Source organism: Corvus hawaiiensis, chromosome 9 (genome assembly GCF_020740725.1).
Source record: "Corvus hawaiiensis isolate bCorHaw1 chromosome 9, bCorHaw1.pri.cur, whole genome shotgun sequence".
In the NCBI taxonomy this organism is placed as follows: Eukaryota; Metazoa; Chordata; class Aves; order Passeriformes; family Corvidae; genus Corvus; species Corvus hawaiiensis.
In genome coordinates, this window is record NC_063221.1 from 28,531,635 (window position 1) to 28,548,353 (window position 16,719).

The window sequence follows — 16,719 nt, forward strand, 5'->3', positions numbered from 1 at the left end:
CCCTTGGAACAGTACACCGGCCAGAGCTTTATTTTCAATAGCCCATACAACCAAAAACCAAGAGCAACAGCAATGATGTGTGTGCATGTGTGTGACTGATACAGTGCAGTACCCAATCACGGCGTACAAAGTCTGCCAATAAATTAAGGAGTGAAAAAACAAACACAGTGCATACCTAAAGATCATCAGTACGTAAGTGAAACACAGCCTAAGTAGAAGTATTTGCATATCCTCTAGCTGTTTTAACATTGCCCTTTCAAAGCTAACCAAACCATTCTTGCTCTGTGCAGACTATTATACAAGCACTGGGCTACATCGTAGCTTCACCCCAGGGACAATTCCCTCGTAGGGGCAGGAAGGCAGGTCACGCCCTGAGAATCAACACTTGCCTTCCTGTGTACCCCTGGTGCAACCAGGAGGCGTGGCAGACACTCCTGGATCACTGACACAGCTCCACGGCTCGGGCAGCACTGAGGACACTCTGCACTGGCCGTGTCTCCCCATGGAATGCTGCCCCTGCGCAGGGTTTGAGGGGGTACCTTACTTGCACACAGTGTGCATCACTGAGTTACAGCCCAAGCTTATTCCTGCTACTGCTTTATCATTGGTTTCATCTGGACCTTAAACATCCATCTATCAATAAATAAAATCATTGGTTTAGCAAGCATAATAAAATTACACCTCCCACTGGTAACTGTTTGAGAAGTTCTCCGGGTTACCCCCTACACAAGCCTCAAGAAAATTACTTTCTTTTCTCTCAGGCTCAGTAAGGTTTCAAGTAACAATTTTCAGTACTGCTTGGACAAGACACAGGCTTGGTTTGGAACCCTGATTCTGGCTACAGGGTCAAAACATTTCCACACTTCTACACTCAACTGTATCAAGTCCGTGACCGTGCCATTTTCACCTGCGAGCAGCAGAAGAGGGAACTAACAGTATTTGCTGTTATTTCCTCTCCAGGTGACTGAAACAGTCCTTTTACAAAGCCTATCAACCTAACCCAGCTAAAATGAAAAGCAAAAATGTCACTCGAGTCAGAACCAAAGCCTGTGTGTATCAGGATTCACATCAAGAGTTCTCATCCACAGCCAGTTGCTCTAACAAACCTCCTATAAACGCAGCCTTTACTTCCTTCTCCTACAGGCCAGGACAGAACAGTCTGAGATAAGCCATATCTTCCTCCAACTGAGTACTTATAAGGCACTAAAATTAAGCCACAACCAAAAAACCCCAAAAAACACAAACCCAAAAGAAACCCAAATAAACTGACCCACAAAGAAATTAAAATTTGGCTATATGAAATAGCAGCATTTTTTTTTTTTTTTCAGTGGTCTAACAAAGCCAGAACATTGATACTTTGGGGCAAAAAACCAATGCACTGTTGGCCAACTACAAAATACCTAAAAACCTACATCCATTCGCACTCCATAATCAAAAATCAGTACAAATCTGATAGGCACAAGTAAAAAGCATCTTCTTCACACCTCAATGCTCAATTTTCCAGCAGAAGCCAGGGCTGGGGAGCTCAGCTGCCCTGCAGGACAAGCTGAGCAGCGCAGCACCACAACCATGCAGCCAGAGGATGATGGAATGTGGATGAGCCTCTGCAGAGCTGCTCTACAGGACACTGACTGGAGGCAAATGTTTTTAACAACATGATTAATTGGACAACGTGTTCAGCTTTGGCACCTATTTCTGAGCCCTCCCTCCCATTCCAAGAAGTCGAGTTAAATATAGCTACAGTACACAGCTGGTGTAGCTCCAGTGTCCTCATCCATTCCCATTATTTTTTTTCTGCTTGGAAATAGGTGAACTCACCTATGTCACTACATTAGATACAAAGGCTAGCACTTCAGATTTCTTAAAAACAATCACTCTGAGTTTGGAAAACTGCTTTTAAAACATACGAAGAAATACTAAACATAAACGTGTAAAGCAGGAATTCATACCTTTAAACATCAATAAGAATGAGCTTATTTGGAGAGCAATAAAGCTTTTTTTTTTTTAAAGGGTATACTGACTAGCTATAGGTAAATTCCTCTTTCCCTGATTGCTTGGTGAGCTCAGCCAGGCTCAGTGCCTTGCAGCTTTGCAGATTTTGTCATACACTTCTGGAAAGGCATCCTTGCAATTCATCTGCTCCCTCAACTTGTGGTACAACGAGCCATCAAACATATCCCAGAACTCCTCACGGGTCATGTAACAATCTGCATACAGCATCTGGAAACTGGAGAGAAGGGAAAAAGAAGAGACAGAGATTCAGTATTAACTGAGCCACAAGATTTGATATAGAATATTAAAAAAAAAAAAAACAATTCAGTGCAAGCTATGAATAGCAAATACTTAACAAAACAAAAACATCAACAGTGCTTTTTAAAAACAAGCCAATACAATTGCTCACATGGATTATGCTGAGACACTCAGCCAATTATGTTTTATGGACTTAGTGGTTTTTTTCTGCCTGTTTTCTTAGGATCCATGGAGGTACAAACACAGAATCTCATATTTGCCTGCATTACAATATCCATTCAAGACAGATGTAACAATGCATCCTTTGACTTTTTCATTTCTTTGAGAACAGAACTAAGAAGGCAAGACACCACCAAATGAGACCAGGCCAAGAAGATAAATTCATAGTGTAAACAAAGCACAGTATAACAAAGGTCCATTTACAAATTAAATCCTTCTTTAGCTGTGGACTCTTCCTCGCTTCCATAGTGTGCTCTCTAAACTGCAGCTTCCATCAGAATACAGCAGCAAAACACAACCTAACATAAAAGATCTATTGTTTTGTGTGATTATGAAACTGGAAGATTAACCATTTATCCATTGTTCATTTCCCAGTGACAGGTAGAAAACAGACCAAACTTTGTCAGTAAAGAGCTTTAAATTAAAAGCTTAATTTCAACTTAATGAAAAAAAAAAAAGCTTAAAATTAACTTTGGGTTGCTTTGTTCTCTGGCAAATCACTTCTTGCAGCTCCAAGTCATTTGCAGTCCCCAAATCATCTCGAAGCAGCCTTGCCATTATTGCTCAGCCACATGGGACATGATCACTGTTAGACTGAGAAGTAGGTCAAAATAGAAACGGGGATAAATTATACTGATGGTGTAAAAATACCGTGTAGTTGCTTTTTTGTTCCTGAGAAACCAGCCTGTGGCTGCTTCTCCACTGACACCGCTCCAGCAAATTAGGCTGGCTCGAGTCCGTGACAGATGGTGGGCACATGCCTCACGCCCACTGTGGTCCTGTGTAATAAGAACCGAGGCAGGGAAAAGGAAGCTCTGGAGGACAAGTTTTGAAGGAGGAAAGAATGCCACCAGCACACAGGGAATGACTGCAGGGACAGCCAAGGCTGGCCCCTGGGCAAGGACGTCCTGGTGGTGCAAGGATGGGGCAGAACCACCGCGTGACACTGCAAGGACTGCAGGGAGAGCAGTCCCAGGGGCAGGCAGGGAAGCTGTCCAAACTTTTGGGATTCCTGAATGAGGGATTCCAAGGATGTATTTTGTAGCAGCAGACTCTACTCCCAGAGCAGCCTGGAGCTGAAAGGTGACCTGAAGTCACCCAGCTCCCAACTACACTGCAAGAACTTCAGCCAGTGTGTCCTTTTGTTTGGTTGGTTTTGTAATCAAATAATAAAGTGAAATCGTATTTAAAACTCACCAAAATTAGAAATTAAATTAGTTTCCAATTATTGTGGTTGTTAAATTATTGCAATATTAAATATTAAAGTTCTGTAGGATAAATAACTGATTAAACCACATGGGTGTGAATTATATGAGATTACTACTATTCTGAGGAGTGGGGTCCTTACCCGTGCACACTTCTTACAAACTTTTCCATTTGCCTCATTGAAGCTCTGGCTTCAAATTGCTTGCTTTTGGGCTCTCCATAAGCTCCTATATCCACGTAGAGTTCAGTTTCATTTCCTTTGGGATGGACCATACCAGGATTGTTGGGCAATATGAAAGGACATAACCAAATAGGATACACCTGCAGGGGCAGGAAAACACTTTATCACTTATTTTTTAACACAATCATCCTTTAAGCTCTATAATAAATGTTACAAAATGAAGAGTGTTAAGAGAACTTCTCCCCAATCTGGGACTGAAACCCTTGCTTTCAGCTCTTCCTTCCCAGCTGTCCTGGTGTTGTTTTTAGCTGAACTTTCTAATGACCATAACACAAATAGATTAAAAATGTCCTCCTAGAGTTACATCTCCTCCCCTTAAATATTTGAAATTAAAAGGGAAAAAAAATCCCACAAACAAACCACCTCAATCTCAAAGCAACAACTGAATAAACATTCTGAGCAAAAAGAGAAGGAAGTGATTTCTTTTCCAGGTCAATCCAAAACTGAAATTGTCAAAATTGAAATTCTATACTAACTAAAATAAATTCAGAAATAAAAGCAAGAAAGGGAAATGAATCTCCACAGTTGGTGTTTAGTGAGACCACCAATCATTCTAGGTGAAGATCAGTTCAAATTTTAGTCTAAGATAAAAATCTTTTAGAAGTGTTGGCTTCTACTAAAGTTTGACTCTCTTATTTAATTCTTCTCTTTTTCAGAAAGGTGTGTTTATTTCTGCTGCAGCCTTGCACCATGGACTCACACAGCACAGCACTCCCCAGGACACAATAATGGACCTTTTGCACAAGCAGGATATTATGTCTTATGATCAACAATCACACTTCTTATCACAACCCAAGATTTGCTGCCTTCTAAGACAATGTGTTCTTACATTAAGGTCAACGTGGAAGGTCTGGATGGATTTTTCAAGGCTCTTCATTGGCACCAACATGTCCTGCACAACGTGGTGTTGCTCGTACAGCTTCCGAATGGCTTCTCCTTGGGTGAGCTTTAACAGGGAGATTTTTGGGGGAACCATCCAGCCGAACAGGTAACGGAACACAGGGTTATTGCCAAAAGGAATGATATCCTTCAAAGAGGAAAGAAAAACAGTTCGACTGAAGAATGTGTAAGCGGAACAAAAGAACACTTCAGAAGCATCGGAGCAATATTAAACCAGATTCTCAATAAATTTAATTACTGATACTTTTGTGAAGTCCTAAAATACAAATATGAGCAAATTAGAGGGGCCTGGATTGCACTTGGCTACAGAGCCCTGCCCCAAGCCTTCTCTGGTTACCACTGATTTTCAGTTGTACGAACCACAACATACCCAGCCCCAAATAAATAATTGCAGACAATAAAGTTCAGAGAGCAACAGGCTATCATCTTACAACAGCCAAGGGAGGAGTGCACAAGGAGCTACCCTTACAGAAGTTTTGCAATAACCACATAAAATTTCTCAAAAGCATTTTAAAGCTGTAAAATTTTAATTACCACCTGCACAGCCAACTCCTGTTCAGCTTCTGCAGGAGCTGAAAGGATCTGTTACCTCACTCCAGAGATTCAAAATGAGATAACAGGAATATTTCAGAATATCAAATAAAGTTTTGTGTAAGTACACATGACAATAAACACATTTGTGAAATTCCAGGTAATGACATGCTACATAGTTACTTTTGGCGGGGCAGTTTTTCAGCCAGAATTTCACATTCATGTTTTTTCCACCATCTGAAGTTGAAAATCACTCAGTAGGTACAAAAATTTAACGCTGAAAGACATACTTAAGGTCTAAATTCAGAAAAGCACTAAACCAAAAGTCAGGAGTTTCTGATACAACGCCTTATATGTGAACAAGTGTCTTTGGATTTTCTGTACCCAAATGCAGGACTTGTAAATTTGCCATAAAGTTTGCTGGTTTTTTTCTGCCATGAAAGACAGAAGTCGCTGCCAAGGGGAAGAAGGTACTTTGTACCTACACTGGGAAAGGGCAGAGTACCTTCCTGCAGATCTATCCGTATTTTGGAACTGGTCTTACTTGGAGCTCCCAGAAGATACTGCGAGTATGTCTGTGGTAGTAATGTCTGGAAGGAATGTACTCTACTCCAGTCCTGTCAGCTTTCAAATACTTCTCCACATGCTTGAAGAACCATGGCTTGTAGTAGTTGCCAATTCTGTTTATCTACAAGAAAACATGCATTCATTAGACAACAGTTATACCTTGCTAGACAACAGAGGATGTCCCCAGATTCCTTTCCTGGGAGGAATCTGTGTTATACCCTCTGGATGAGACTGTCACAAGGCATCTAGGGAGCCTTCACTCCTCCACCTGCAAGGCTCCTGCTTACCTTTCTTGTCATTAAGGTTTAAGTAAGGCTTGCCACTGACAAGCTATTTAAGAGCCCAGAAATGTGACAGAACTGAATTCCTAAAATGCCAATCTCTAAACCCACCATTAATCCAAAATCTCACACAGCAGAGGAGAAACATCCAGGTGGAGGGTTGCAGGAACACTTAGCATGACTCTCCTGTGCATGTCCCTGATATACTTTTATGAGTATTAACAGAATTAAAAGCTTGCTGGGAAGAGAGTTACTCTGAATAACTGCAGTTCAAAGCAGCATTGTTCAGTCTAAGATCCTTCTCTTCCTCCTCAGGTACTGCAGTGAAGAGGCTGCAGACTGAATTATTGGCTAGAACAATGAAATCAGTGGGTCATTTCTCATCAGTTGAGGAGATTTACAGAACAGACTCTGTCATCGTAGCAAAGGGCTGTTATTTAAAATATTCTCATGGACAGATCTAATTTTTAATCCTATCTTAAGGGATTGTTCCAGTTTTATAATGGTTTTATCCTAGCATCTAGTACAGCTTTGGTTAGACTTTGGGAGTATTTTTGTCATTGTGAGTAACTTCCCTTTAGTTACCTTGCTTTGCTCAGCTTCATCAGTCAAGACTCCCGTCATGATGACTGCTTCATCCAAGGAATACATAAGTCCTTCCACAAAACTATTCTCCTTTTTCTTAGACTCTTCAGTGAACTTCTCACAAATCTTCTGCAGTCCTCTCACTGGCTTGTAATGTATTTTGACGTATTTCTTGGCAGGAATCATTTTTATTTCTGCTGCAACCAGGAAACCCAGAGTACCACAAGACCAAGGCACTGCATAAAATAGGTCTGAGTTTTCAGTCTGCAAAAAGTATGTCATACTAAATCATATATCCACAACGATAACTGTCAATGACATTGTAAATGATAGCAAAGTAACATTTTGTCTTACTGGTGAACATCTCACAAGGCTTCCATCAGCAAGAACAAGTTCATAGGCCACGCAGGTGTGCTGAAAAAGTCCATAGATATGGGATGAAGACTCAATGCCAGTTCCCATGATCAGGCCACCTTATCAAGAGAGCACACAACAAATCAAATGAAACACAGTCCAAAATGTGGGTGATTTATGAGAGCAAACACCCACTTCATAAACTCAAATTTTAAGACTATTTAAAAATAAAAAGAAAGGAAGTGCTTATAACATAAATACCACGAAGAACATAATGTTCAACAGAGTATTTCTAGAACCTTTAAAACCATGCAATGTTTTCCTGCATAAAAAACCCTAATGAAAGTGCAGCAAATCAGTGAGTCTCTTGTCATCAACGACCCTTACCTACTGTGAGATCATCAAGCTCTGGTACCACAGGAATAGTCCAGCCCATGGGATTCAGGTATGCAGTCAGCTGGCCCATAGACACCAAAGGTTCCACACGAACAACCTAAAAAGCAAAAAAACCCCCAAAAAACAAAAAACCAACCAAACAAAACCCACCCCAAGTTCTCAACAAACATAAATGGAGAGTTCAGCATTAATGATGACAAAATATGGCTAACTGGATATACTTCCATCTGTTACCAGAACTCAGAGGCTCACTTTCCTAAGAGCGCTACTAAAAATAGTGGGAACTGTTTAGTGATTCCTCCTCTGCCTCAACATCTTGTTGCTCAGTGCCCAAACCCATAAATCAATCTGGTCTTTTAGACTTCAGCACATAAAAGCCAAGCAATTCCATATGCTGGGTTTTTCGGATAAAACGATCCAAGCACACATTGTAAACCCTTGAAATTTGATGGGTCTGCTACAAAATTTTGTTCTTTGTGGAATCTGATCTCTTCAGCTCCGAGTATTGTAAAGAAAACTGTAAAATCCATTATAGTGAATGCTTTGTGATGGAATTTGTTACCTGTCTTTCACTGTCTACTTCCAGAACATCCATTAAATTGATCATGATGTTCTTATGAGTCTTCTTGTACTTCCCAACACGGAGTGACACAGTCAGCCAGCCGGGCCGGCCCGTGCACATGTATCTCTTGCTGCCTTCCTTCTTCCATTCCCGGACCTGCAAGAGCCAACAACTGTCAGAGTAGGGATGCTTTGGAAGCCTTTTGGCAGACCTCTGAACTTCTAAACAAAATACAACCAGAGTGGTTCAGTTACGCAGAGGAAGCATTTCTAATATCCTGTAGCTTTGGGGTTTTCTTTTGAGGGGAAGGATTCAGAAAGCTATCAAGACACTACCAAAGAGTTAAAAAAACCCACAGGAAAACCTCCTCTAAGGGAGGTATTATCACTGTTATAATCTTAATTATAACAAAATACACAAAACCACTCCAAAACACACAAAAAGTGGCCTGAGCTTGCAAACGAACAGGCAAAGAGAGAAAACTTGGTCTAGTGGAAGCAACCTTAAGCACCCTGGTCTAGTGGAAGATTTCCCTGCCCATGGCAGGGTGAGGTTGGAATGAGATGATTTTTAAGGTCCCTTCCAACCCAAAGCCTCCTAGGATTCTATGAAAAGTTGAGAAGGAAAATGTGTAAGCCATACGTATGAGCCACGAATTCTGCAAAGCCACAGTGGTTAACACCTGGAGCACAAACAACTGCATCTTCTTCAAAGCTGAGTTGCTACTACAGCTGGTAAAAAAAAAAAACCCAATCAACAACCCCAAAACCTCTGAGAATAACGCCGTGCACATTAATATCCATCTGTATCTGTGATGTGAGAGACAAGGCAGGAAACAGAAGCAGACGTGACAGAATTACCACAAATACCAGAGAACACAGAAGAATTACAGACATCTGCATTTCTGGGTGGAGGAAAAGTTTAATCTCGCCATGAAGCACCTCCTGGAACTGGCAGTGCCGAGCAGCAGGATGTGAGTGGAATCTAAACACGCTTCTGAGCCTGCCGTTCAGAGAAGGCTGTTTCCATGTTCCACACACGTGCGTCCCTGAGCCTGCTGCGCGTCCAGCGCGGCTCGCAGCGCATCCCTGAGGACACCGCAGTGCCAGCAGCCGCGCGGAGGCAGTTCCACAGGAGTTTCAGCGGGACAAGAACCCTACAGGGGGCTGAAAGCCCCGCTAGCGTTTATTCCTTTGTTTTTCCCCGCTCCAGCCGGACTTTGCCCCGGGTGAGGAATGGCGCGGGGGGGGGGGGGGGAGGACGGGGATAGCGGGATGCGGGCGCGGGATGACAAGAGAGCGGGACAGGGACACGCTCTCCCCTCGCAAAGCCGTGGTACCCCCAGAGGTGCCGGGGTCCGGTCAAGCCTCACCTGCTCTTGGATGTGCCGGACGCGCTGGGCGTGCTGCCGCGGGGCGCTGTGGAGGCGCCAGACGGCCCATGCGCGCAGCTGGTAGTAGATGTCGAAGAGGATGGAGAGCGGCAGGAGGAAGAGGCAGACGAACAGCCAGCGGTGGTGCACCAGCACGGCCTCCAGCCCGCGGTGCCGCACCCACAGCACCAGCAGCAGGAGCCCCGCGCCCACCGACCACAGCGCCGACATGGCGCCCACCGCCCGCTCGCGCTCCATCACAGCCGCGCTCCCTTATGGGACCCCGCCATGCCGCGCCCGCCGCTCGCGCGCTCGCCGCCCGGACCACGCCCCTCCGTCCCCATTGGCCGAGGAGTGAGGCGAGGGGAGGCCGACGGCCAATCGGAGAGCTCCGCGGAGATCGGACCAGGCGCTGAGGGCTCCGATTGGCTGCGCGCGGCCGGCCCCGCGCTCCCCTCATCGCCGCGGCCACCGGCCCCCGCGGGGCGGGGGTGTCACCGCCTGGGGACGGGGGGAGCGGGGCCGGACCCCCGGGAATGGGGACCGAAACCCCCGGGCAGGGCTGGGAGTGGGGACCGGGCATGGTCAAACCCCCGGGCAGGGCTGGGAGGGGGGACCGGGCATGGTCAAACCCCCAGGCAGGGCTGGGAGGGGGGACTGGGCATGGTCAAACCCCCGGGCAGGGCTGGGGGGAGCCGGGTCAGGTCCCCTGGTAAGTCACCAGCTGGTGACTGGTACTTAGACAAGGGCTGAGTGGGATACAGGGCAGAGGACAAGGGCTGAGGCAGACGGGACCCCCAGTCAGGGCTGGGGACAGGCCCTTGGAGGTGCTGTGGTGGCCAGTGTCTCCCGAACAAGGGATGCACCCTGCTGCCTTTAGGCTGGGGTCTGGAGCAAAACCCGGCAGTGCAGGTGTTTCCCACAGAAAGTCCAAAGCGCCATACAGTTCCATTTCTAGCGTAAAGAAGGGGACATCTCCCTCCAAAACACAGCTTGCGCTCTAAAACCCCAGCAGAAATTTCCCATCCATGCTGGAACCATGTGAGGGAAGATAAATAAAGTCTGTGAGAAAGATGAGGCTTTGTTTTTTGAAGTTAAAATGCCTCAAGGGATGTGCTGCTTGAGAGGACAGTGACAGAGGTCCAGTGACAGCCCCAGGAGGTCCTGGCACAGCCAGTGCTGTCAGGGACCCTGGAATGGCAGAGACTTTGCCACGGCACCGCTGGGTTCAGAGAGGAACGTGGAATCGAGGTGTTTTGTGAGGACAGTGCCACGGTGATGTAACACATGTGTCAGGTGGTGCCTCTTGCTCTTTGCCAGCAGGACAAATGCTTACCTCAGTCTTTAGATGATTGATAGCTGGGAGATGGAAACTTCAGACAAGGAGGGATCAAGGTTCGGAGCTCAGCTGTGGCAGGCCAGCCACACCTTTCAGCTGACTTCAGACAACTGGAAGGCTTTGTTTTGAACCCCACTTCATGATTCTATGGAATCATTCACAGAATGGTTTGGGTTGGAAATACCTTAAAGATCACCTAGTTCCAACCCTTCTGCCATGGGCAGAACCACCTTCCATTAGAACAGTTTGTTCAGGTCCCCGTGCAACCTGGCCTGGAACAATTCCAGGGATGGTAACTTCAGCACACTGCTTTTATGGGTTTTGTCCCACTGCTTTTATTGAAGGACTAGTCGGAGACTTCACAGCTCTCATATTTGGAAATGGTCCCCTAATTTCCAGACTAAATTTACTTATAGCCAACTTACACTTGTTGCACTTGTGCCTAGTCTGCTCACTAGCTCTTCTTAACATCTGAGCTGATTTATGTTATCTGCTTTTATTTATCAGTTCATCTGCTGACTGGAATTATTCATGCAAAAGAAGGTTCCCATGCCCTATAGGGAGGTTATTTTAACCTCTCTGAAGGACCTAAATAGTTATTCCTGATCTGAATGTGATCAAGCACTGGGCTTATTGAATAACAGCATCATTTATTCCTAAGGGGATATTTATGCTGTCAGTGTAAATACTGTTTTGAAATTGTTTTTATGAAGAACCATTAAAAGTGCTTATAATGTTTTTCATGTTTTGCTCTTGTTTTTGTAAGGTCCTAGGCAACAAGAAAGGGGTAGGTGAGCTCAAAAATTGTGATGTGAAACTGCTTTAAAGCAGAGGAGTGAACCACCATTCAGATTATGGTCAAATTGCTTGTGTACCTACTGATGCCAGGCATAGAGAACACAGGAATGAGATGGGGATGAGGGAAGGGGAAATAAGTGTTAGAAATGCTGCTGGTTTTCAATTCTAGTTATTCTAGTTATTTGAGCAAAACATCATCCAATGATCTATGTAGGCTTAGGAAAACATCATCTGCAAATCTGGTTGGAAGAGCTAAGGTTCCCTTGGTATCTTGGTGAGACTGAAATCCCTGGTTTCTTCAATTAAATTATAATTTAAAGTGCATTTAAGCTGTTAGTGCTTCTTAAAAAAGCCGTCCTTTTCCCTTCCTCTCCTCCCTCCCTCCCTCCCTCTCCTGCCATCCCATCCGCCCACTCGTGCTGTTCTGGGCATGCTGTGCAATACAAGTGCTTCTGCTGTCACTCAGTAAAACAGGTTGGAGAACTGATCTGACTGAAGAATTAAACAAATTTTTTTAAATCAGTTTTTTTTCTGCCTGGATCAGCTTCCTGGTGGAGTTCACCCCACGCACGCTTGTGCTGGGAGCAGAGCACGGGCCTGGCATTGACTGTGCCGGAGCTCCCCATCCTCTTGGGGAGAGCTCATCCCAGATGGTCCTGCCAGCCCTGCCCAGGACTCTGCTCCTTACCCAGCAGGGCTTGGTGGTAACCATGGAAAGGCTTTTGGACAAAAGACGCAGCTGTTTGTCCAAGGAGACCGGGAAAAGGGACACACAGTCATGGAATCGTAGAATTGTTTAGGTTGGAAAAGCCCTCTAAGACCATCAAGTCCAACTGTTCCCCCAGTGCTGCCAAGTGCCACATCCACACAGCTTTTAAACCCCTCTAGGGATGATAATTCCACCACTGCCCTGGGCAACCTGTTCCGGTGTTTGATAACCCTTTATGTGAAGAAATTGTTCCTGATATGCAATCCAAACCTCCCCAGCACAACTTGAGGCCGCTTCCTCTTGTCCTGTCCCTTGTTCCCTGGGAGAAGAGCCTGACCCCCACCTGGCTACACGCTCCTGTCAGGGGGTTGTAGAGACTGAGAAGGTCCCCTCTGAGCCTCCTTTTCTCCAGGCTGAGCCCCCCTCCACTCCCTCAGCCTCAGACTTGTGCTCCAGACCTTTTCCCACCTCCGTTGCCCTTCTTTGGACATGCCCCAGCCCCTCAATGTCTTTCTTGTCATGAAGGGCCCATAAGTGCACAAAGGATTCGAGGTGTGGCTTCATCAGCGCCGAGCGCAGGGGAACAATCACTGCCCTGATCCTGCGGGCCACGCTACACGATCATAACATACAGAGCATTTGAGCTGCACACAAAAGTAGGCTGAGGACTCCTGTCTCTGTAAGAAAAATACCAAGAGGCCTTCAGTGGCACCAAAGGAAGGCACTGAAAAGCATTAAAAAGCCCATTTTTTTCACGCAAACTCTCACAGCCCTGGTCCTGACTGCCACAGAGCTGCTGCTGAGAGGTACCAGGACGTTAAAAGGACAGGCATTTTACAGGAATAGTTATGAAAACTAATAAAGAATTTTGGGAGGACTGCAAGCCTGCTTAAATCCATAAACAAACCAGCCGATGGTTGCTCGGGGTTAGGAGTCACCTGCCTTCAGTTCTCCTGCAGTTCTCCTTCAGCTGGTTTGGTGCAAAGCTGGTGCTGTTTGAAACGGGAGAGTTGCTGAGGCTTGGAGGGAGGCGTTGCTCAAATTGCTTGTGAGAAGCTCCCTCTGCTGAGAAATCCAAAGTATGTCCGGTCACCCTGAAGGAAAAGCCTGTAGGGGAACGTGGGCTGGGGCGGGGCTCCCTATGTTTACCTGGTGTTGCTCAATTGACCAGCGTCCCGATGGGTTTTTTTGAAAGGTATTTATCAGTGGGATATCTGTTACCCAGGACCTATTTCTCAGGTTTCACAAATGTTTCATGTGAGGGAGTAGAGGTGTATGGTGCCCTGAGGAGGAGGAGGAGGGCAGAGGGTTTGGTGCAGCAGCTGTAGCTGGGGTGGCCCTAGGGAAATCAGTCAAAAAGGGAAAATGAGTTTTCAGTTACTTTAGGAACTTCCAGCTAGCTCTCAGGGAAGGTGAAACACCAACCGAAGGCTTAGGCAAGGTTAGATTGGTGAGGCTATTTTAGGTGTAGGTGGACCTAATGTGGAAGGACTCATTTAACATCCGTGGTGAGGAAAGTGGATTGGTCTACCCTGTCCAGCACAGAGTCCTTGGGGTGACTTTGCTCTTTTTCTCTTGCTTTCCTCTGTCTTCTCAAGGCTGCAGTCACCCTGTTCACGTTGGGAAGGGCTTCACCAAGAGAAGGAATAACTGGTGCTGCAGGAACCAAGGATACATGGGCTGTATCCCATGTGCTCTGACGCCAATCGTGTCGCAAGGCCCCACTCCTCCGGTGATGAGCTATTGTAGGTGCTGGTGGGACCCATCACCACCTTGGGGGGAAGCAGATGCAGGGTTGGAAGTGAAATTGGGAATACTGACAATGGCAGAGTGTGTCCCATCCTTCAGTGGCTGTGCTCTGCATCAGGAGGCAAGGTCAGCTGCTGGTCAGCACGTTCACAGAGCCACCAAAAAAAACCCCAGTGCTGCAGAACATACGAGAGCTTTCGTGTATTCTCTGTAACGTGTATTAAATCCAGCTTTACACTGCCTCTGAAAGGATACCCTGTCTGGGATTTATAAAAAGAATCACTTGTCAAAACAGAGAGCCAGACTGGGAAAGGAATTCAGCCCTCCCTTCACTGTCACCAGGGTAGTGTCCTCTGTAGCAGAAATGAAATGGCTGTGGCATGGTAGAGGGTGTGGAGAGCTGGTTACTGAAGAACTTGGGGTTCCAGCACTCAAATTACAGGCTGAGGGAGGCCACACTCCTCTGGGTGAGCAGTGGGGGACAGCGAGCTCATGGTGACCATCGGTTGGCTTCACAGCCCTGAGAGTGAGGAGGAGAAGTGAGTGAAGAAGCAGTGATGGTCCCTTGTCTCCTTCTATTGGTGAGATCCTGGGGACACCAACTGTGCTGGGCATGAGAAAGGAGCTGCAGTCATTGAAAGGCAATAAATGGATTATTTCAGACTCATGATATAATGGACACCAGTGCCAGTGGCTTCCAGGATGCGCCTTGTCATGAACCACAGCTGGTGGGGAGTGACTGCAGGGTACCCTCTCCCATCACTTGCCTCTGGAATCTTCTTGCTTGGAGTGGCAAGTTCTGTGGGAACCTGCAGCAATCATTCAGGGTGATGATGGTGAGGGCTTGACAATGTCACTGGAGAAAAACACTACAAGTTGTTTCTCTGTGCAGGCCACATTTTTCTCCCGTTTTCAGCTCCCAGCAAATCTGCCTGTGTGTTTAGCCTCCCAGTACCAGATGTACTTGCAGGCCCTTTTCCTCCAAATAAATCTAAGACTGGCACTGCCTTGGCTGTGGCCATTCTCTCTGTCTGGTGCTGTCACTCTGTCACCTGTCTGCTTTCATTTATTTCAGTGTTTTAAAAATTCCATGGGCCCACTCCCAGGTGATGTAAACTGATAAAACTCCAGGCCATGCTCCAAAAACATCAGTGTAACTGTAGGATCTGGCCTTTTGGGTTTACTTATGCCAAAGAAAAATAGAAAAGCTGTGAGCAGAGCAAAAAAAAAAAAAAAGGAGAAGAATGGCTGGGAAAAAAGAGTTTAAGATGTTGGTTATATAAGAGTTGTATAGCTGTTAAAGTCACCCAGAATATCCTTTTAATAAATGAAGAAATCACAGCCAGATAAGTTAATAATTAAGGGTGACAAAAATATACCATTGTTCCAATAGTAAGGAACTGTATTGGTCTCTTATTGAAGATAAATGGAGGCGTATTTAATGTGGTTCAGTGCTATGCTGATAGACTACAAATGTCCTTTTTTTCACTAGAAAACTCAGTATAAAATCAGGTCGAAAGCTGATTGCCAGTATTTGTTCCCTCCAAGTTGCTCGGCTCCTTTCAACAGCAGATGTGCCTTGGAAGCAACTCCCACGTGTATGGAACTGAGCAGAAGGAAGCTGGAGGCTCTGAGAAGAGGTTCCTGCCCCTTTCTGTGGAGAACGACAAGATGTGCTCCCACGTGTGGATCATCTCATGGAGATACAGAACGATTTTCAGACTGAGGACTGGATAAATCCACTGGTCCTCAGCTCTGCAAATCAGTGACTGGAAAAGGTGTCTGCACAGAAGGTGAGGAGGGTGTGATTGCTCGGTTTCCTTTAATACAGGAAATTGCTGTAGAATCCAGTTTGGCAGACTTGGTTGGAGCCATAGCTAGTAAAATGAGACAGCAATTTCAGAACCTCCTGACACAACCAAACCCCGGTTTTTTGATTGCTGCAGCACCCTACCCATGGGAAACAGTGGCCTTTAAATACCCATCCACAGAAACCCTGTGACTCAAAACAAATAAATCTGAGAATGGGTAAATGCACTGATCCTGCCCCCAGCTCATGTTGAACTCCAGGTGCACTTCCAAGCCCCTCATGTGCTGAGCTGCAGACTCACACAGCTACCTTCTGTCTCCTCCTGCCCTCTTCATCCTTGGCAAGGCCCACTTTTTTACAGAATGCTTAAGGAAGCATTGAGAAATCAGCCAGCAATAAACCATTCTCATCCCACAGCAGTTAATTACCATTATCTATGGTATCAGCCCAGAGCCCGTAATAAGCCCTGAACTTTTATTGCACTGAGGTGTCCACTTTCATCCAGACTAATGCAGATTATAGGGCTGGGATGAATTTTCCCTCATGCTGGAACTGGCAGAGTGAATCACAGGGCAAGAGAGTTTAATCTCTCTGTGAGGCAACCAGTCACCTGCCAACAAGAGCTGACACTTCTCTGGCACAGGAGAAGTGCCAGGGAAGTGAAACCACACCTTTTCAAATAAGATGAGTAGCCAAAGAAAAGGACAGGATACATTCTGGGGAGCAAGATTAACTCTCTGGATCCTGGGTGACTTCCCAGGGAGGTCAAGCAGGGAAGCCTGTGTTCTCCATCTGGGATGGCAGGTCTGCGTCTCAAGGATGCTTCTTATGGATGCTTTCTGTGAGGTCC

General features: G+C 45.8%; 1 protein-coding gene across 1 annotated transcript; it reads right to left on the bottom strand.

Moving 5' to 3' along the window:
* Positions 1-7: 7 nt before the first annotated feature.
* DHCR24 (24-dehydrocholesterol reductase) lies at positions 8-9,758 on the bottom strand. The gene is made up of 9 exons (XM_048312208.1): positions 9,465-9,758; positions 8,093-8,248; positions 7,522-7,627; positions 7,135-7,253; positions 6,781-7,044; positions 5,892-6,035; positions 4,746-4,943; positions 3,818-3,996; positions 8-2,227 (listed from the first exon to the last, which is right to left on the bottom strand). Exons 1-9 carry the CDS (start codon positions 9,720-9,722, stop codon positions 2,074-2,076), a joined length of 1,578 nt encoding a protein of 525 aa, XP_048168165.1. The 5' UTR covers positions 9,723-9,758; the 3' UTR covers positions 8-2,073.
* Between the last annotated feature and the right edge of the window lie 6,961 nt (positions 9,759-16,719).

Bases quoted from the DNA above. Each gene is read 5' to 3' on its own strand.
- DHCR24 (XM_048312208.1), bottom strand. From the start codon at position 9,722: ATGGAGCGCGAGCGGGCGGTGGGCGCCATGTCGGCGCTGTGGTCGGTG. The intron at 7,628-8,092 runs GTAACAAATTCC...TTTGCTTTTTAG, and splicing joins AAGTAGACAGTGAAAGACAG to GTTGTTCGTGTGGAACCTTT. The intron at 3,997-4,745 runs GTAAGAACACAT...CTGCCCCTGCAG, and splicing joins CCTTCCACGTTGACCTTAAT to GTGTATCCTATTTGGTTATG.